At 50.8% G+C, this 20,659-nt stretch overlaps 2 protein-coding genes and 1 long non-coding RNA gene across 11 annotated transcripts in view; 1 reads left to right on the forward strand and 2 right to left on the reverse strand.

The window, feature by feature from the left end:
* DYNC2I1 (dynein 2 intermediate chain 1) overlaps window positions 1–5,845 on the reverse strand; it is a 61,084-nt gene extending 55,239 nt beyond the window's left edge. For 3 of the 8 annotated variants that reach the window (XR_004975120.1, XR_004975121.1, XM_036355446.1), the window contains exons 1-4: window positions 5,015–5,844; window positions 3,503–3,556; window positions 2,320–2,713; window positions 801–892 (exon numbers count right to left, since the gene is read on the reverse strand). Coding sequence is in view for 6 of the 8 variants with exons in the window: in XM_036355446.1 (XP_036211339.1) it covers window positions 801–892; window positions 2,320–2,713; window positions 3,503–3,556; window positions 5,015–5,029 (555 nt within the window). In the remaining 2 variants the exon portion in view is untranslated. Of the gene's footprint in view, window positions 1–35; window positions 85–800; window positions 893–2,319; window positions 2,714–3,502; window positions 3,557–5,014 lie in introns of those variants that run through there. The other 5 variants (XM_036355445.1, XM_036355450.1, XM_036355447.1 and 2 more) reach the window with 3 other exon arrangements.
* Window positions 5,846–11,334: 5,489 nt separating this feature from the next.
* Window positions 11,335–13,180, reverse strand: LOC118679036. The gene is made up of 2 exons (XR_004975095.1): window positions 12,833–13,180; window positions 11,335–11,696 (listed from the first exon to the last, which is right to left on the reverse strand). It is a non-coding gene; the product is annotated as an uncharacterized LOC118679036 (long non-coding RNA).
* A 149-nt stretch (window positions 13,181–13,329) lies between these two features.
* The window catches only part of ESYT2 (extended synaptotagmin 2), a 79,492-nt gene continuing 72,162 nt past the window's right edge, over window positions 13,330–20,659 (forward strand). The window contains exon 1 of one of the 2 annotated variants that reach the window (XM_036355260.1): window positions 13,330–13,763. In XM_036355260.1, coding sequence (XP_036211153.1) covers window positions 13,452–13,763 — 312 coding nt within the window. In that variant the 5' untranslated portion in view covers window positions 13,330–13,451. The remainder of the gene's footprint in view (window positions 13,764–20,659) is intronic. The other variant, XM_036355261.1, reaches the window with a different exon arrangement.

Here is a 20,659-nt window from a genome sequence, read left to right on the forward strand (position 1 = left end):
ATACTATGCAGCAGTAAAATAGAAGAATCTCTTACCCTGTGAGACAGCATGGAGGGATCTGGAGAGTATCATGCTAAGTGAAGTAAGTCAGTCAGAGAAAGACAAGTGTCACATGATCTCACTCTTATGTGGAATCTAAGTAACAAAATAAACTGATGAATGGAGTGGACCCAGAGACATGGAAGCCTGGAACAGAGTGCAGAGTCTTTGAGGGAAAGTCGGGGAGGGTGGGTGGGTGGGAGGTAATCAACCAAGGACATTGTATGCATATATGCATGGCCCATGGACACAGACAATGGGGCGGTGAGGGCCTGGGATGGGCTGGAGGGGATCTATGGGGGGAAAAGAGGACATATGTAATTCTTTCAAAAATAAAGCATTTTTTTTTTTTTTTTAAAAAAAAGGACTCCACTAGAAAGGGAACAAATGCAGCAGGTGGGTTTGCCACAGGTATCAGACATCAGCTTGCAGGACACACCTGCCACAGGAGTACAAATGCCACGCGCCCGTCCTCCTGAGTCAGGACACTGCCTGGGACACATCTGCTGAGGACACAGGGACAGGACCCTGAGGACATAAGTAACTAAAGCCTTTATGTAAGGCAAATGGGGGCGTCTACATTTACCCCGATCCAGCAAGTTCGCTTCCAGAAATGATTATAAGGACATAATTATGACTTAATGCAGAACTTACCCCCTGGGTGTCTTCCCAAGCCTCAAAGTCTATGTTACAAAATTTCCCCAATGCCTCTAACACTAACATGTCATTGCTTTGCAGTGGTTGGGGCCTGGTATGCATACCTTCCTTTCTCGGTATCTTCTTTCTCTCTCTTCATCTCCTCTTTCAGAGTTCTCATCTCTCCTCTCATTCTCGTCAGTTCTTACTTTACTTACTATAAAAAGAAAACATACTTTTATTGTTTGTTTTTTGTTGTTAATCTTCACCAGAGGACATTTTTCCATTGATTTTTTTAGAGAGAGTGGAATCGAGAGGGAGAGACAGAGAGAGGAACATCAATGTCGATCGGTTGCCTCCCGCATGCGTCCCAACCAGGGCCAGGGATTGAGCCTGCAACCGAGGTACGTGCCCTTGACTGGAATCAAACCCAGAACCCTTCAATCCACAGGCCGACGCTCTATCCACTGAGCCAAACTGGAGAGGGCAAGAAAACATACTTTGAACATTCCCAAACTTCAGACATCTTGCTGCAGTCTTTGTAAATACTGCATTACAAAATTATGTATTAACACGTGAAAACATATTCTTCTATTAGACCACATTCTACAATCTCAAGAATGGAAAGTCCTGGAATCTAAACTAAAAATGAATCTCGGAGAGGCAACAGGGGTGGGTGGGTGGCTAGGAAGAGATTAACCAAAGACCTTGTATGCACATGTGCATACCCCCTGGACACAGACATAGTGCGGGGAAGGCCGGAGGAGGGGTGGGGGGGCTACAAGCGGTCAATGGGGAAGGAAGGGGGACATCTGTAACACTTTCAACAATAAAGATAAATTAAAAATTAAAAAATCACATACAAAAATGGAATAAAGGAGACAACAGTGGCACCTGCTAAGGAGGCAGCCTGGCAGGTGCAGCCTCGCTGCTGGAACTCAGAGGCACCGGCCCAACGCACGCACCTTCCAGCCCTGTGTCGCCAACAGAGGTGCTGGGGCAGCACAGCGTCCAGAAAAACACCCGCTGGGCGGACATTCCCGCCAGTGCTCAGCTGCAAGAGAGTCAATGCGACCTCTGGACGAGTGGAGGAGGACGCCACCTACAGCCGGTCACTGCCCCCCCACCCGTGAGAGGCCAGAGAGACGGGCAGAGCCCCACACACCCGGTGACAACACACACAGCTCCCTCCAATAGTGAAAAACTAGACTTTCACTTTTGAATCTGCCAAGACAAAAGTCATTAGGCTTAAAATGAAGAGAATCAACATTTTCAACGATAAGGACAAAATTAAACATTCGGACAAACTGGTAAATATTGCTTAAAATAAAACTGATACTTCTGAGAAACTCCTTTACCAAAGAGCATAATGTTTGTTTATCTAGAATGTGGATTGAGATTTACGAAGATAATTAATCGGGAATGTTTCAATAGTAAAGCTCTAGCACAGGAGAAAATCGTTACTCCTTTCATTCACTGAAATGAGTTCTAAAATACCCAAAAGGCAACCATCTTGCAAAGCACACAGTTCAGCAGGGGCACAACCGAACGCAAAGCCAGGGCGAGGCCGACGTGGGGAGTGAGCCCCGCAGAGGGGCTCGCCCACATGCCTGGCCCCGGGACGGCCACAGCCCAGACACGCACCTGACCGCATCCTGTGCTCAGGCCAGTGGTGCCTGGCCGCCGGCTTGGGCTCCTCCCTCCGCACCCGGTGCTCTCCCTCACGCTCCCGGCCCCGCTCCCGGTCTTTGCCTCGGCTCTGGTGCTTCTCTGTGTCATGCTCTCGGGCCTTGTCCCTCAGCTTCTCTCTGTCCAGGTCCCGGGCGTCCCTTCTCCTCTCCCGTGGCTTCTCCTTGTCTCTGTCCCCACGAGGATGCTCCCTGGAGCCATGGCGGTCTCTGTCTGCCACCCTCTCCCTGCGCTTGGCATCCCGGTCTGGGTCCCTGGGCTTCTGCTCCTTGGACTCTGGGGCATCCGTTTCCAAGTCCTTATGTAGCTTCTTTTCCTTGTGTTTCTTATCTTCTCTAGGAAGTGTCGACTGTGCAGCCAAAGCAAGAAAAGGAAGGGTTTTCTGAGCGTGACAGCCTCCAAGCCACCAGCTGCCACGTGTCCTGCTCTCCGCCAGCAGGAAGGGCAGGAGAAGCCCCCACAGCCACAGAGGTGTCACACTTCACATTTCTATGACTGCAGACCAGCGCCCACTTGGGAGACACAGTCCCATGTGTTGTCAAGTCAAACCTAAAACACTACCCAGATTAGAAAGAAACAGGATACTGAAGGGGAAAAAAAGAAATAGCAGAATAAATATGCAAATCAATGACTAAATGGCACACAGGAGTGGCTTGTGGAAGCCCTGAGGTGAGCCTTGAGAACTCACAGCTTCTTTCAGTTTAGATTTTCATAAAGAAAAAAACACATAGAGAACAAGGTACTGAAGCTGTGTCAGTCTCTGAGACTAGGCCCATCCAGGTCCTACTCAAGAACAAGGACCTTCCTTATAAAACTCTCAGGGGATCTCTCTCAATCCCCAAGCCTCTCTCCACGCATGTACACACACACACACACACACACACACACACAGACACGCACAATGCACACACCACACATGTACACACACAGCCTAGGCTCTGAACCATGAAAGAAGCCAGAGTTGGTGACATGCAGGCTGGGCTAGGAAACCCTTTCCCACCACAGACCCAGAGCTACTAACCACATGAGTCGAGAACACCCCTGAAATGAGACCACGTGGGAGCAAAGTTGTGTAGGGCTGAGAACCAGGAGAAACTCTCCAATCAGACCCCAGCTCAAATCTTTGAAATACATTTACCCAAAGGTGTTTTCGGAGGTCATCTGCTGTCCATGTTTCATCTTTGGTTCTTCTCTAAAAAGCAAAGTATAAAGTTGGAATTTTCCAAGTTTAAAATAATCATTTGGCAAGCTCTAGTAAGCTGCTTTTCATAAGGCCATTCTAGTCAATGGCAATTAGCCCTGAATACGCAAGAATTTACTGTCTATCGACCAGAATAAATGGTAACAGATATACAGATTTTTAAAAAGTATTCACTAGTCTAAAATGACCTATAAATTATTACGGAATGTGTTTCTTTGGCTACTTCACAACATAAATGTCCATTCTGCCTCAAGGCTCTGCGTAAGCATAGGCAACACAGTCCCCCCTTTTCCCGGCCCTCTGCGGCCTGTCAGTGCAGTCCCAACACTCAGAAAGCTTACTTTAAGGAGGCTGGTGCTTCATTCATAAATATGAAGGGTCAGGCAGGCATTTAAGAAAAACCAACATCAGAAAGAGAAGAGTCACCCTGGCCGGTGGCTCAGTTGGTGAGACTATTGTCCTGTACACCAACAGGTTTCGGGTTCGATTCCCCATCAGGGCACATACCGAGGCTGCGGGTTTCCTCCCTGGCCCTGGCGTGGCAACCTATCAATGTTTTTCATTGATGTTCTCTCTCTCTCCCTTCCTCTCTCTCTAAATTCAATAAAAGCATATCCTTAGCGGGGATTTTAAAAAGAGAGAGAAAAGAATCAAGACAAACAAATAGAGAAAATGACTCAAGAAAATGAACAGAAGTATTTATTTTATTTTTGTAAAGGCATAAGAGTTATATCCTCTGGAAGATATTAAAAATCTTTTAAGCACAAATTAAAACATGCTACAAAAGAAGCAATATGAGAACAAGAATTCTTAATATTAAATGTAACAAACTAAAACATTTACGTAAATAAAGCTAACGATAAAGCTGGAGAAATCCCCCTAATATATCTATATTTTTAAAAAGGCAAAGAGATGGGAAATACAAGCCGCCAGTCCAACACTTAACGAGAGACTGAATCAGAGTTCTAGAGAGGACGGAGGGAAAAAAAAGGGAGTGGGGGGGGGGGGGGGGAGAGAGAGAGAGAGAGATCCCCGAACTGAAGGTAAACGAGAGCTTTCCTTTTGAAAGTGATCATGAAATGTCAACAACAATGACATTCTCGGCCCATCACACGTAGGTCTGCAGTGGATCCTGCGCATGTAATCATATAACATGATTGGTTTTCAGATTTAAAAATCAACCTACTAACAAATCACCTTACGCTACAGGATAACTTAAGAAAAGGAGAGGGAAAAGGACAGAAGACGGAGGTCGGGGAGCCTGTGCACGTTAGGCGCTGGGTAAAAGGAGGCGGTAAACCGCACACGGACCCCGGCCCATCCGAGTCCCCGAGGCTAAGCGGTCACGGGAGTCCGGCCCGAGCCCAGGGCCGCCGGGTGCCGGGACACTGGGGAGCCTGGGCCACCTAACCAAGGTCCGCGAACTCCCCAGAGCCCGTGCGCACCCACCTTCCCCGGCTCCATCGCCGCTCGCAGGGGCGTCGCCGACTCCTAGCAACCAGCGCGCGGCGACCCGAGCGCCAGCTACCGTTGGCCGGCCTGCGCCGCGGCCTCCCCAGCGCGCATGCGCGACGCGGCTCCGGGCCACCGGGAGGCGCGAGCAGCAGAGCGCAGAGCGATCGCTGGCTGGGCCCGCCCCGGCCTGTGGCGGCGGTCAGATGCCCGAGGACGCGGGGCCGACCCCGCTGCGGGGCCGGCAGGAGCGGGGCGAAAAGGGAAAAAGGAGGCTCGGCTGCCGGGTCAGCTGCCGCGTCACCGGCTCCACTGAGCCGGGTGGCCCCTGGGTCGTCGGAGGCCCGGCCTGGCTCCCGGAAAGGCGGTGTGTCCGGGCCGGGGAACGCCGGGCCTCACTGGTCTGCCGTCCGTGATGGAAAGGGCCTTTCATCTGGATAAGGCTTCGCACTTTACAGACCGTTTCTCCGTGTGTTGTCACTTGATAAAACACTTGTAAGAATGGCAGGAGTCGATGCATTTGAAAAAGCAGTCGTGAAAGGATGACTTTTCATGCGACACGAGAGGTGAGAGCTGAATCCTGAAGGCGAGTGGCCTGCCTCTCGGGTTGATTCTCTCGTGCGGGACGGGGCGGGGCGGGTCCCACTCCTGTGAGGGGCCACGTAACGCACACCCAGCTGTTCCAAACGCTGTTTTCCACTTGTTTAGTATACAAATGATGCTTACAAAATATTACACTTAATGTTCACACACACACACACACACACGCACGCACGCACACACATACACACGCACACGCACACTCACACACGCGGGCACACACACTCACACACACGCACACACACTCACACACGCGCGCGCACGCGCACACTCACACACTCACACGCGCGCGCAAGCGCGCACACACGCACACTCGCATACTCGCACACACGCACACACACGCACACACACATATATACACACGCACACTCACACACGCGCGCACACACGCACACACATATACACACACTCACACACACATATACACACACGCACGCACACACACGCACACACACACACACACGCGCGCACACACACGCACGCACGCACACACACGCACACACACACACACACGCACGCACACACACGCGCGCGCACGCGCGAGTCAGTTCTTGCCCTGGCCGGGCAGGTGACGGGCAGAGCAGGGTGCAGACACTCGAAGTTTGGGCTCAGTCCCCGCTCAGGGCACACACCAGAAGCAGCCATGAATGCATGAAGAAGTAGGACAACAAATCGATGTTTCTCTCATCTCCTTCCTCTGTCTCTAAAATCCATAAATAAAAATGTTAAAAAAGAGTAAACTTGAAAATCATGTGTTAAGCAATACTTCAGTCTGTACTTTTGATATGGTTTTTCTATAGATACAAATTTTATTTTTCAGACATTGTATTTTTTAGTTATATACTATTATGAACCGGTTTACAGTTTTATGGACCCATCTATGTGTTCCAGATACAAAGGCCGTTTACTCAGTCCCTTGCCTTAGACAAAGTAACAGATCCATTAAGCTTTTTGTATTTAATTATACTCTGGTTTTTAACATACCACTCCTACCTTTTTCATTTCTACTCATCCGCACTTAAGAAAGAACATAGAAGGAAGTTAGGAAAGGTAATCTTGGTGATAGCTATGATTTATTCAGGGACTGCTCCAAGTGAGGCATTTAGTAATTCATTTAGTTCTCCTAGCATCCCGCAGGAGCTAGGCATGTTACAGCTTTTCAGAGGAGAAGTCTGAGGACCAGAAAGGTTAATTTGCTTGCCTGAGGGCACACAGCTAGGGTGGTGGGTGATCTGACGCTGAATCATTCTCTTTACCACTGTGTCCTTCCGTCAACAAGAAAACAGTGGATATTGTTTCCACCTACACCCATACTGCAAGAATGACCCTCCTCCCTCACCTCCCAAGTGCAATCACTAACTCTTGTCAAGATAATATGTCTTTGTCAATATTTTTTCATTCTAGCCCCTACCAATCCATTCTGCATTGCAGCCAGTCATCTAGCACATGAATCTCATGGCCCTCCCTGCCTCTATCTTTTTCATCACCAAACAGTCACCCAAATGCACCATATTCACAGGCTTTGCAAATGCTAGTTCCTCTTTCTCACTATCTCCCCCGTGTTTGCAAAATAAATGCCTATAGATGAAGATAAAACAATGTTTCCTCAGACTTCTTAAAACAATTATTTTCTAAATAACTCACTTGCCAATCAAATATTACATTTTATCTTGTAATATTATCTTTATTCAGGGGATACCTTACTGAGTTCATGTGATGATGTGGGACTATAGAGTGCTAGAGATAGCTAAAATACAGTCTGGGCCTCCAGGAGCTTGTAATTACTAGGAGAGAGAAATATGCACACAACTACCAAATAATCTGAATGAGAGTCAGAGTGGCTTGCACCTCTACAATGAAACCTCTGTAAGGGTATAGGGGATGCAGCTGGGACAGGGAGAGGTAGACAAGATGGACAGAACAATTGATCAGGCCCAGATCTACCAGATCTAGGCAGGAGGGGATCTACAACAAAGTGGAAAGAATTGAACTTAAACAGAAGGCAGCACTTTTAAAAATATATTAAAAATATACATCTATTTTTTATTGATTTCAGAGAGGAAGGGAAAGGGAGAGAGATAGAAACACCAATGATGAGAGAGAAGCATTGAACGGCTGCCTCCTGCATGCCTCCTTCTGGGGATCGAGCCCGCAACCCGGGCATAAGCCCTTGACTAGATTTGAACCCAGGACCCTTCAGTCCAGAGGCCGACACTCTGTCCACTGAACCAAACCAGCTGGGGCCAGAAGGCAGCACTTTAATCTGAAACCAGAAAGGATGAGAGCAGAGGCTGAACTTCACAGCTTGTTGGTGGTGGTGGTGGTAATCCTCACCCAAGGATATTTTTTCCATTGATTTTTTTTTTTTTATTTTTAGAGAGAGTGGAAAAGGGGGAAAGAGACACAGAGAGAAACATTGCTGTGAGAGACACACATTGATTGGTTGCCTCCCACAGGGCCCAGGCCCGGGGATAGAGCCTGCAACCGAGGTACCTGCTCTTGACTGGAATTGAACACACGACCCTTCGTTCTGTGGGCGTACGCCCTAACAACTGAGCCAACCCAGCGAGGGCCACAGTTTTGTTCTAGAACATGCACAGTGATGCTCCCCTTTCCTCTGAGAAACCAGAGCCTTTCATTGGAAAACTTTGCAAAAAGAGAAGGAAAGAGGTAACATGAAGGTCATGGAGATTGAGGCGTATAAGGAATAAAATACTAGTGAGGACCTAGGGGCTGAGCTGGGCCTGTTATTGACTCAGTGCAGACAGATGCATTCTGCCTCTGGTGTGACCACATGCAGGGACGTGGGCTCACAAAGGCAGCTGAGGCCAGGAGGCTGATGGACACTTCTCTTCGATGTATTTTACATCCCTAGGCCCCGGGTCAAAGACTTCATCACAGACGTGCAGGATTCCTTATGTGGCTTGTGTTCACACAAGTCTTATCTATAGGATGTGATTCTACAACTCTAGAGAAAAGGCTCACGCTCCTTTGTGTTAACAAGGCAATTGCTGGTGAGGCCGCAACTGAGTCATGAGTGGAGGGTGGCATCTGAGCATTAAACAGTTGCATAGGAAGAGAGTCGAGACCCACCATTTTACACATAGCGGTGAGCAAAAGTAGGTTGACAGTTTTTCATATGGAAAATAGTGCAATAATCCTATATAATAAAGAGCTAATCTGAAAATGGTCGTCATGCCCTCACATCCTCACACCATCACTCTGTAACTGCTCAGACACTCAACACTTGGGAGAGAGGAATGGGGACCAGCCAGGCACAAATGAGTTCGTGAGAGAGGAATGGGGACCAGCCAGGCTGCAGCCTGGGAGAGGGTCAAGCCGTCCGCCCATGGTCCTCTGTGGCTGCGGCCGGCCCAAGCGAAGCTGGCCCTGGTCCTGGGTGCCTGCGACCGGCTGAAGGAGGGAATCCTGGGTCTCTGGTGCAGGGCAAGGCAGAGGCAGTTAGGGGTGATCAGGCCAGCAGGGGAGCAGTTAGGGGTGATAAGGCAGGCAGGCAGAGATGGTTAGGGGCGATCAGGCAGGCAGAGGTGGTTAGGGGCAGGCAGGCAGGCGAGCGGTTAGGAGCCAGCGGTCCCAGATGGTGAGAGGCAGTCGGACATCCCCTGAGGGGTCCCAGATTGGAGAGGGTACAGGCTGGGCTGAGGGACACTCCCCCCCCCCCCGTGCACGAATTTTGTGCACCAGGCCTCTACTCTTCTATATAATAGCCTAGGTCAGTGGTCGGCAAACTCATTAGTCAACAGAGCCAAATATCAACAGTACGATTGAAATTTCTTTTAAGAGCCAAATTTTTTAAACTTAAACTATATAGGCAGCTACATTGTTATTAACTTAATTAGGGTCCTCCTAAGCTGGCCTTTGCTAAAAACGTCCTCAACCTGATTGAGGTATGTTTGCTGAGGTCGGCCCCTTCCAACTCCCCCATCCTCAACTCCTGCATGAATCGCACGAGCCTGCCCCACGCTGCGCATCCCATTGCTGGGCTGACCGACACCCCCACTTCTTCTAACGCCACTTCTTCAAAACAGACTCGCCCAGGCCGAAAACCGACTTCTGCGCATGGGCCACGAAGGTTCAGTCGCACTGTACGTGCGCCCGCACGTGGTATTTTGTGGAAGAGCCACACTCAAGGGGCCAAAGAGCCGCATGTGGCTCGCAAGCAAGCCGCAGTTTGCCGACCACTGGCCTAGGTGACCGTCGGGCCCTCCTGCTGTGATGCCCTCGTGCCCTCACAACCCATCAGCAGGAGGCTGCCTGCGCAGCGGGTGCGCGCTGGCGGGGGTGGGGGGGGTGGGGGGGTGGGGGGGTGGGGGGGGTGGGGGAGGCTGTGCGAGGAGGCAGAATAGGCCCTTGATGTCAGGGAGGGGTGGGACCTGAGCGCTTGGTGTGGAGGGAATAGGACAGGCTCCCTGGGAGGGAGCACAGAGTGGAGCTGCGAGCAGAGCTGGTTGTGTTCAGGTGCAGTGGCCTGGCTGAGAGGGAAGGGGCGAGCAGATGCTCTGAGTGCAGTCACCATGGACCACCCGGATGAGGGGCCTCCTGCCAAGGCCTGCCGCCTGAGCAGCTCGGAGCCCTCTCAAAACGAGGGGCTGCTGCTGCTGCCGCCTCCGCCGCCACCACGGCTCCTGCGACTGCCCCTGCCTCCACTGGAGCAGCGCCGAAGCTCAAAGAGGAAACGGAAGCGGCACAGGTGAGGCTGACAGGCAGGGGATGGATTGCGCCTCACTCTCCCCCGCCGCCCCCCTGTCATTCTGGAGGAGGGGGGAGCGGGCGCACTTCACCCTGGGTGCCAGGTGTTGCTACTGGGATCCTGATTTTGAGTCTGGGTGTGGGGAGGCGCCCCCTCCCGCGGAGAGCCTGGACACATTCTCTCCTGAGGAGGTTGTGGGGGGACGCCTGGAGATGGACATTCAGGTTACGGAGCCGGAGCCATAGCCCAGCGGCTTTGGTGGAGAGGCCCTAGACACCTGTAGCAGAGGGGGATGGGAGCACCAGGTGTTAGCCGGTCTACAGAGAAAGGAAGAGGCCATTATCACAGTGGAAGATGACAGAGAGGAGGTGAAGGAGAATGTGAGGAAGAAGAGGAGGAGGAGGAGGAAGCAGAGAAAGAGGCCTGGCGCTCGGGGAGCCTGCGGCTCCAGCCTACCTCTTTGGGGCATTCCATCGAGGAGCCCCAGGGTCCCAGGTCTCGCGCGATTTTGCTTGTCAGATTACTAGTTAATAAATAATAATACAAGAACAAACTGTTTCTCGTCCTCACAACTGTAGCCCTACTATTGCCCATCCCTGTATTTACAGCTTACATAATGTACTTTAGTGAAGAGCAAGAAAGGGGAAACTACTTCCTTTGTTTGAGATTTAGTCCCCTCCACTGAAGTTGAGTGTTCTAGACCCTAGAGCAGAGGTTCTCAACCTGTGGGTCGCGACCCCTTTGGCGGTCGAACGACCCTTTCACAGGGGTCGCCTAAGACCATCCTGCATATCAGATATTTACATTACACTTCATAACAGTAGCAACATTACGTTATGAAGTAGCAACGAAAATAATGTTATGGTTGGGTCACAACATGAGGAACTGTATTTAAAGGGCCAGAAGGTTGAGAGCCACTGCCCTAGAGCAAGGTTTTTATGAGAAATGTATTTATGTCTCCATAGCAACACATACACATGCACACATAATTATATACAGACTCAGATGAAGGGAGGAGAGGTTTATTCATTCAGTACTTGCTATGTCAGGCACTGTGCCAGCCTGATGATACGCTGATAACCCTAATAAATATGATTCTTGTCCTCAAGGAACTTAAAGCCTAGTGGAATTACTAATGAGACTTTGGCAAAGAGGAATGCATGCCAATGCTTCCCCCCACCTCAAATTCCATGTTAGGAAGTCTGATTCCTCCAATCTAACAGGGCTGATTGCAGCTTAGCCTTTAGTTGGCAGTCCTCTTCATCTCACACAGCAAGTGGTCTGTGGGATAGCACTGTTTTGTCCTGAAGGCGCCAGGCTTTGTCCCTGCAGCCACTGTGTAGTAATCAGGTTGTCATTCCAGAATCCCTGCAATATGGCAAGGAAGAACGCATCAATCACAAATGTAAAAACAAGCATGCTCGATTTCTCTCCTATAGCCCCTGCTCTTCCTGAAGTTGGTAATTCAAGGCTACCAGTAACAAGGTTTAAAGATTAAGAGGGTGTAAAAAACAGCCCTGTCGATACAATTTAATTAAAATTTCCTTGGAAGTCGGTGCATGTGCTGAAGGACAGTTAACTAGGAAGTATTGGCTGAGTTTCCTGGAAAATAAAGTGATCAGGGGCTGCTGTGCTGCTCAGAAATCACGAGCCAGGTCTAAGCGAGTCCTTTCAGCGCTGAGTCGCCAGGATGTGACCGTCTTCCCGAGAAGCTGAGCAGCATCCTGCCTCCAGCTGAAATCCCACTTTCCTGTCTGCTTCGCATCCCACACATTAGCTGGGGCCGAAATTCCCGTGTTTAACACTCAGGTAATGATGGGGCAGAGGCCATGTGCTCAGAAAAGTGCCTTCTTCCCGAGCCCAGGCCCCTGCTGGCCACGCCCAGGATTTAACAAGACCCGACTTGCGCCTGGCCAATCGGCAGGGCCCACAGCGGGCTCCCCTCCCCTCACTATTCTCACGGGTGGCACTCGGTTTCCGGTCGCTGCGTGGACTGGAGGCCCGGGTCGGGTTAGCTAACTCAATAAAGGACCTTCTGCTTTTGCATCGGACTGACTCCCTGGCATGGTTTCTTGGGGATCTTGAATTCTGGGCATAACAGTAAAAGGGTCCCATCCTGTTGAGTTTTTCTCATGTCTTAGCTGGCTGCGATTTCCAAAACAACACATCTTGCCCTCGCTGGTTTGGCTGAGTGGCTAGACTCAGAGCCTTGGCCTGTGGACTGAAGGGTCCCAGGTTCCGGTCAAGGGCACCCGCCCTGGTTGCCAGCTCGATCCCCACTAGGGGCCTGCAGGAAGCAAGGATCCATGGTTCTCACTCATCATTGATGATTCTCTCTCTCCCTCTCCCTTCCTTTCTGAAATCAATAAAAAAATATATTTTAAAAAACACACAAAAACAACACATCTTTATGCTGTGGCATCATCCGCACGACTAGAGCGGTAACTGCTTTGCTTTACGTTTTTAACCTGTTAAAAGTCTACGAAACAGCTAATTCCCCAAACCTGCAGGTGGAAGGAACACGCAGGAGCGCGCACTTCTCCTTCCACACCAGCCCTCCAGGAGCCGCGCCCTGGCCGATCCACCGGGCTCCGGCCCCCCAGGCAGGCGACAAAGCCGTCCCCAAGCCCAGGGCGCTCCGCAGTAGCCGGTGCCGCAAAGGCCACTGCCACGCCGCCAGCCCGGCCCGCAAAACTGCTCCGCAGGTAGGTAGGCAGCCGGACATCCCGGGCGCCGCCCGCCCGGACCCGCGCAGTGCGTCCCACGCTGGGCTCCGCCCACTCCCGGAGGCGGGCCCACCACCCGGTGAAGTCCGAGCGGCTAGCCCTTCCAGGGCCGCCCACACCGCCCCACCCACTCAAAGCCCCGCCCACATCTGCCTCACCGGCGCGACGGCCTCACGCACCGGCCCCGCCCACCCCAGGAGCGACGTGCCCCCAGCCCGGGCCCCTCCCGCCTAGGCCCCGCCCCACCGCCCTGCGCGCTGACGTCACACGCCGCCTGCGGGCGGAAGCGCGCCCCGGCGGTAGCGGAGGCGCTGTGCCCACAGAGGGGCGCTGGCGCTCGGGTGGAGGCACCTCAGCTGGGACTGGACGCGCTGGCAGCGCGGCTGGGCGGCAGACGATGGGCGACGCCGGGGGCCCGGGCCCGGTGGCCGGCGCTGCACGGGCCGAGCCGGCTGGCTCGGCGCTGAGCGTGGACGTGGTGGGGCTGTTGGCGCAGCTGGCCCGCAGCTTCGCGCTGCTGCTGCCGGTGTACGCGCTGGGCTACCTGGGCCTGAGCTTCAGCTGGGTGCTGCTGGCGCTGGCGCTGCTCGCCTGGTGCCGGCGCAGCCGCGGCCTCAAGGCCACGCGCCTGTGCCGCGCGCTGGCGCTGCTGGAAGACGAGGAGCGCACTGTGCGCCTGGGGGTGCGCGCCTGCGACCTGCCGGCCTGGGTGAGTACGGGTGCCCGAACCCGCGTCCCGCCCGACCCGCTTCCTTCTCCACCTCATTCCTGCCCTGACCCTGCTCCTACGCCCATTCCTGCCTCCGTCTGGGGTGCGCGCCTGCGACCTGCCGGCCTGGGTGAGTGCCGGCGCGGGTCCCGCCCCGGACCCAAAGCTAGACTCGGCTTCCTTGCGGGCTCTAGTGCCCGCCCGGCCCTGCCCGCCCCCTGCCGACCTGTCCGGTCAGCTGTGCGCCACGCCTCTGCACCGCTGTCACCCCACCTGCCCACGCCGGGGTGACCTGACCACCGCCTCCTCCCGGCCTGGTTGGGGCCGGTGTCTGTCCGGCTCGCTGTCCTCGCGCCCGCCGGGTATGAGCCGGCGTCCGCGCCTGTGGCCCCGCTGTCCCCATCCGCGCGGGCGACCCGCAGCCCCTCGCGGAGGCGCCTTCCCGCGCGACCTCCCGCCCGCGCCTTGGCGCGACCTCTGCCGCTGCCCCGGGTCGGGAGAGGAGCCCTCGGGGCGGCGGGGAGCGGGGTCTCCAGGAGCCCGGCCCCACCTGCGCCGGGCGGAAAGGGAGTGGCCGCGGGTGCCTCCGGAGAAGTCGGTTTTCCTTCTTCCCCTGGAGACTCATTTCTTGGGTGTTTCTGACTAACTGAAGAGCAGTGTGGGTCTCCCCAAAGTTGCTGATGTTAAGATAATGGAAAGTTAGTTCTTTTGGAAGTAGCATTGCAAGACAGCACTTCATGGAAGGTGAACTGGGTCCAGGGTGCAAGGCGGGAGTTTGGGGAGAGCTGCGCTACTGGGAAGCGGCAGGGTATCGATCGGTGTTATTTTTACCTCGGGCCATTCTCTGCATAAGCTATTTATGCAGAATGGAAACGAATGGGGTTGGTTGGCTTCCTCGTCTTTTTCTCCTGTTTCCTAATGCTTTCCTAACCGTGAGTTGGTGGCACGGTTTCAGACTTCCCGGAAATAGCATTATTTTAAGATAAGTAATGCTAACATCAGGGTTGGGGTAAACTTCGTGTGGAAATGGCCAGCCAGTGTGTCGGAAGAGTCGTTTCCTCTTGGAGGAGAAAGGGCTCGGAGACCAGGAGTGAGCCCGAGGCGGGGAGGTCGGAGCCGCGGTGCGCAGGGCCGCAGGGACAGGAGCTGCGGGAGGAGTCCCGTCGGGGCCCTGGGGCGGCGGCACGGGCGCAGCATTTTGGAGAGTCAAGTCACTAGAAGCAGGAAGGAGGGGGCGCCCTGTGGATATGCGGGACTCTCAGATGGCGTCTAGTATCTGTCACACCTCCTTAGATGATGCCAGAAAGAAGCTAAATACAGAGAGTAGGTAAATCACCCAAACCCAGGCCTAATCGGGCTGAAGTTCACAGGAACCCATGTGCTGACTTTCATAAGTATTTGGTCATCGTGCTGTTGGCTAATATCAGTTGGCTTATACAAATCCTTGGGAAATGTACACTGTTTTCACATGCGGAATGAACAAATACAGTCGCTACTACACTGGGGGCAAGACAAGTTCTGGAAGGAAGGGAGGGAGGGAGGGAGGAATTTATATTTTCTCCAAAATTTTTCACTTGTTTACTCCAAATTTGCATTTGCACTTATATCATAAACACACACACACACACACACACACACACACACACACACACACTTAAACATACCTGCATTGCTTAGAAAACTTGTGGAAAGATTCACACGGAACTTGACAGCGAACACATGCAAGAAAAGCACTTAGGAGTTTGGAATTTGAGGGGGATTTTTTTTTAAGGGAAATATTTTTTATACATTTTAAAAAATTTTACTTTTAATTATAGTTAATGTACAATTTTATACATTTTTTATTATCATATTGTTTTCATAATGAAACCAGTGGATTACATTGTCTAAAAGGATGTCTGCTATTTTGCTTTTGCTAGGGAGCAAAACAACAATAGAAGATTTCTGTATTAGTATTGATTTTTAAGTGCATGCTTGGGTTCTCGGGGTTCTGAACTTTGGGCTGGTATTTTGCTTTGAATGAGATATATTTGTGCACATTTTTTTTAATACTTTTTAAAATGTTTTTTAATTGATTTCAGACAGGAATGGAGAGGGAGAGAGATAAATATCAATGGTAAGAGAATCATTGATCTGCTGCCTCCTGAACACCCCTTACTGGGGATCCAGCCTGCAACCTGGGCATGTGCCCTGACTAGGAATCAAACTGTGAGCTCCTGGTTCATAGGTTGATGTGCAACCACTTAGCCACACCTGGTGGGCCTGTACTCATTTTCATAGTATGTCATTAATAGTTTGATTCATAGCAGGGTTGGAAGCAGAGAAAAATATGAATCGATGTGGTACCCACTTCCAACCCCGCTTTTGGCTATGTTCACTTACAGTTTTTCATTTTATTTAGTAAAATAAAGATTTACACTGGATATGAAAAATGAGATAATTACTTTAAGAAAAAGTATATATTGTTTTGAATTAAGGCTACTAGGATGTGAAAACTACCTCTCATTTAACATGTGATAATTCTGTAAGACTTTGGTCCTGCAGCTTCAGTGTAAACTGTTATTCATTCATCACTCCTTTTTTTTTTTTTTTTTTTTAAACTCACAAATGGAGAAGGCCTGGCAGGTTTGGATTGATGGGTTGAGCACTGGCCTTTTTTGTTGGACATACCAGTGTCTAACCTGTGTTGTAAAGTTAGGACTATGGGTGAAGAATATTCTTGAAGAGTTTTTGTGGAGATACATAAGAACAGTTTTACACTGGTATTTTCATTTAGTTGGAAAATTAGAACTTGGTAGGGTGCAGTCTGCCCCTTTCCTGTTTTTTTTCTGCTGCCAATAAATGCTAATTCTATGGCTGCAGGTAAGTAGAGACCCGAGCCTGTCCTGTTAGTGTTACTCAGTTGTTTTGATAGTTGGTCTCATTATCTCATACTTTGATGATGGAGATTTAATGCTCTTCTATACTATTGTGTACAAGCTCTTCCGTGGAGGGAGCTTTCTTATCTGCATTCTGTGGTGTTCAGGAGACTTGAACTCTAGCCAACACTGTATATGTATAGTCTAAGAACCAAATGAACAAAGCAAAAGAATATATTCTGGTCTCATGTCATAGAAGGACAAACATTTGCTGTTATTCTCAGTGTTAAACATTGACTTACACTTTATGGAAATTTTGTGAAGACAAAATAGTTGATGTAGCTAAATCAGGAACCAGTTTAGCTATTTTAAACTTGGTTGCAACTTTACTACTTAGATCCTAGCCCAGCCGTGGGCAAACTACGGCCCGCGGGCTGGATCCGGCCCGTTTGAAATGAATAAAACTAAAAAAAAAAAAAAGACCGTACCCTTTTATGTAATGATGTTTACTTTGAATTTATATTAGTTCACACAAACACTCCATCCGTGCTTTTGTTCCGGCCCTCCGGTCCAGTTTAAGAGCCCATTGTGGCCCTCGAGTCAGAAAGTTTGCCCACCCCTGGGCCAGAGTGATAATGTGCTTTGAGAAAAGGTTAGAGTCCCCCTCAGGCTGTGAAGGGGACACGGAGCTCTTTGGATTCTTGTTCACACACCTGCTGCTGCTGTAATTCAGAGAGGGAGTGACTGAGTGTTGCCTTGCCATGTGGTCTAAATGCTTCATTAAATTAAAAAAGAATTCCCCGCCGAAACCGGTTTGGCTCAGTGGATAGAGCGTCGGACTGAAGGGTCCCGGGTTCGATTCCGGTCAAGGGCATGTGCCTGGGTTGCGGGCACATCCCCAGTAGGAGATGTGCAGGAGGCAGCTGATCGATGTTTCTCTCTCATGGATGTTTCTAACTCTCTATCTCTCTCCCTTTCTCTCTGTAAAAAATCAATAAAATATATTTAAAAAAAAATAAAAATAAAAAAGAATTCCCCAAGGTTGCTCGACAAAAAGCAGTAAATATCTGCCTCACTTTACATTTCAAGATGGGAGAATATAGACCTAGGACTGAACTATAAATAATTTAAATAAATATGAGTTGAACACGTGTAACCTATTTATATTAAATTAACATATTGCATTAATTATCCTAATATATAAAAAGCCATGGGCCCTCACGACCGAAACAACCGGGTGGACAACCGCGGGCTGCATGGGGCGACCAGGCCGGCAGGGGGTTAGTGAGGGATGACCAAATGACTGAACAGCGGGCTGCATGGGGCGACAAGGCCGGCAGGGGGTTAGTGAGGGATGACCAAATGACTGAACAGCGGGCTGCATGGGGCGACAAGGCCGGCAGGGGGTTAGTGAGGGATGACCAAATGACTGAACAGCGGGCTGCATGGGGCGACAAGGCCGGCAGGGGGGTTAGTGAGGGATGACCAAATGACTGAACAGCGGGCTGCATGGGGCGACAAGGCCGGCAGGGGGTTAGTGAGGGATGACCAAATGACTGAACAGCGGGCTGCATGGGGCGACCAGGCCGGCAGGGGGTTAGTGAGGGATGACCAAATGACTGAACAGCGGGCTGCATGGGGCGACAAGGCCGGCAGGGGGGTTAGTGAGGGATGACCAAATGACTGAACAGCGGGCTGCATGGGGCGACAAGGCCGGCAGGGGGTTAGTGAGGGATGACCAAATGACTGAACAGCGGGCTGCATGGGGCGACAAGGCCGGCAGGGGGTTAGTGAGGGATGACCAAATGACTGAACAGCGGGCTGCATGGGGCGACAAGGCCGGCAGGGGGTTAGTGAGGGATGACCAAATGACTGAACAGCGGGCTGCATGGGGCGACAAGGCCGGCAGGGGGGTTAGTGAGGGATGACCAAATGACTGAACAGCGGGCTGCATGGGGCGACAAGGCCGGCAGGGGGTTAGTGAGGGATGACCAAATGACTGAACAGCAGGCTGCATGGGGCAACCAGGCTGGCAGGGTGGGCAGTGAGGAGCAACCAGGCCGGCAGAGGGGGGGGCAGTAAGGGGCGACCAGGCTGGTGGTGGGGGCAGTTAGGGGCAACCAGGCCGGTAGATGGGGGGGTAGTTAGGGGCAACCAGGCCAGCAGGGGGGGGCAGTAAGGGATGACCAGGCCGGTGAGGGATCAGTTGGGGGGCGACCAGGACAGTGGGGGGGGGGCAGTTGGGGGCGACCAGGCCAGCAGGGGGGGGCAGTTAGGGGAGCTCAGGCAGGCAGGCAGGTGAGCAGTTAGAAGCCAGCAGTCCTGGATTGTGAGAGGGATGTCTGACTGCTGGTTTAGGCCTGATCCCAGGCAGTCAGACATCCCCCGAGGGGTCCCAGATTGGAGAGGGTGCAGACTGGCTGAGGGGACCTATGCCCCCTCCTGTGCACGAATTCCATGCACCGGGCCTCTAGTATATTTATAAAATATAGATATCAATCCTGTGAAGAACCTACTATGAAAACCTGACTAGTATTCACTAGTAATTTAGTGTTCTTGTTAGGCCTCATGAACCTCTTTTCTATACTTTCCATGATTTCTATGTTGGTCAGAGCATTGAACCTTGAATAGACATTGCGACTATACTAAAAACTATCGAATTGTATGCTTTAATGAGTGAATTATCTGATATTTGAATTATATCTTAATAGCACTGTTAAAATGTAGGCATTGGATTTCTTTTAAAAATAAAGTGAAAAGGGTGACCAACTGTAGTTCAAAGAAAGCCACACATACCTTCTTGCTCATAGAATTCCAGCTAAAACTATTAAAACTTTTAAAAATTATTATGCTGCCCTGGTTTGGTAGATCATTTGGTTAGAGCATCTATCCCAGGGGTGGGCAAACTTGTTGACTCCAGGGCCACAATAGGTTCTTAAACTGGACTCAGAAGAAGGAGCTGCGGCCGTGTTTCCCGACGTTGCCATGTTAACGCTGCTGCTGGTGAAGGAGCGGAGGGGAGAGCAAGAGAACCCTCCGCTCTTTCGGCTCCGCGGGCCGGATAGAACAGCCGGACGGGCCGGATCCGGCCGCGAGCCGTAGTTTGCCCACGGCTGCTCTATCCGATACTTCAAGGCTGCGGGTTCAATACCCGGTCAATGCACATGCAAGAATCAACGAATGAATGCATAAATAAGTGGAACAACAAACGATGTGTGTGTGTTTTTCTCTCTCAAAAAAAATTTATTGTTCCAACTTAAATTTGGAGACATTTACATTTTAGAGAATATTTAAGGGGTGGGCTTATGAATTAAAAAGTAAGTAAATATTTTTACCTTAGACCTAATGTTACTTTAAACATTATTATATTGGCTAAACAAATTCTAATTGAATAACAATAGAAATCATGCTTCATAGATATAAACAGCCTAAATGTGTTTTTTTTCCTGTGAGTTATTCTAAACTCTTACCTTTAATTCAAGGTTATCAGTACAAACTTATCATGCCTATTTGAGAAATTGGTTTGTTTTATATTAGATGCATTCGAATATGGCGTGATTTTAGAATGCACTGCTGGTGGTCTTTTGCATTTCATTATGATTTGTTAAATGGTTTTGTAGTTTCCACAGCTGTGCTGCCTCGGAGGAATGTTCTTCCTGCATTTAAAGATCTGTGGAAGTACAGAGGTCCTCCTGCCCTCAGTATACTAGCCCTCCCCCCCACCCTAGTGTGAGGGGTGCATAGAGACACATTTGCGGACATATAAGAATAGAAGGACATGAAATTCTACTAGGATTGAGAAATCAGAGGCATGTGCCAGTATTGCATGAGGCTCGGGACTTACTCTGAACCCAGGGCTGAGGAGTGGATGTGCCCAGACTGGCAGCCCTCCCAGTTCACAGGGAGCCCGCCCTGGGCATGAGTACGGAAGCTACTCTTGAGTGGTGGAATGGAGTCTGGTCATTGGAGGAGGAGAGAGAGTGACGTCTTCAGAACTAAGCTTGTGAAATCAGAAAATGGAAACTCCTGTGCAATGCA

The sequence above is a fragment of the Myotis myotis genome, unplaced genomic scaffold (genome assembly GCF_014108235.1).
Source record: "Myotis myotis isolate mMyoMyo1 unplaced genomic scaffold, mMyoMyo1.p scaffold_m19_p_22, whole genome shotgun sequence".
NCBI lineage: Eukaryota > Metazoa > Chordata > Mammalia > Chiroptera > Vespertilionidae > Myotis > Myotis myotis.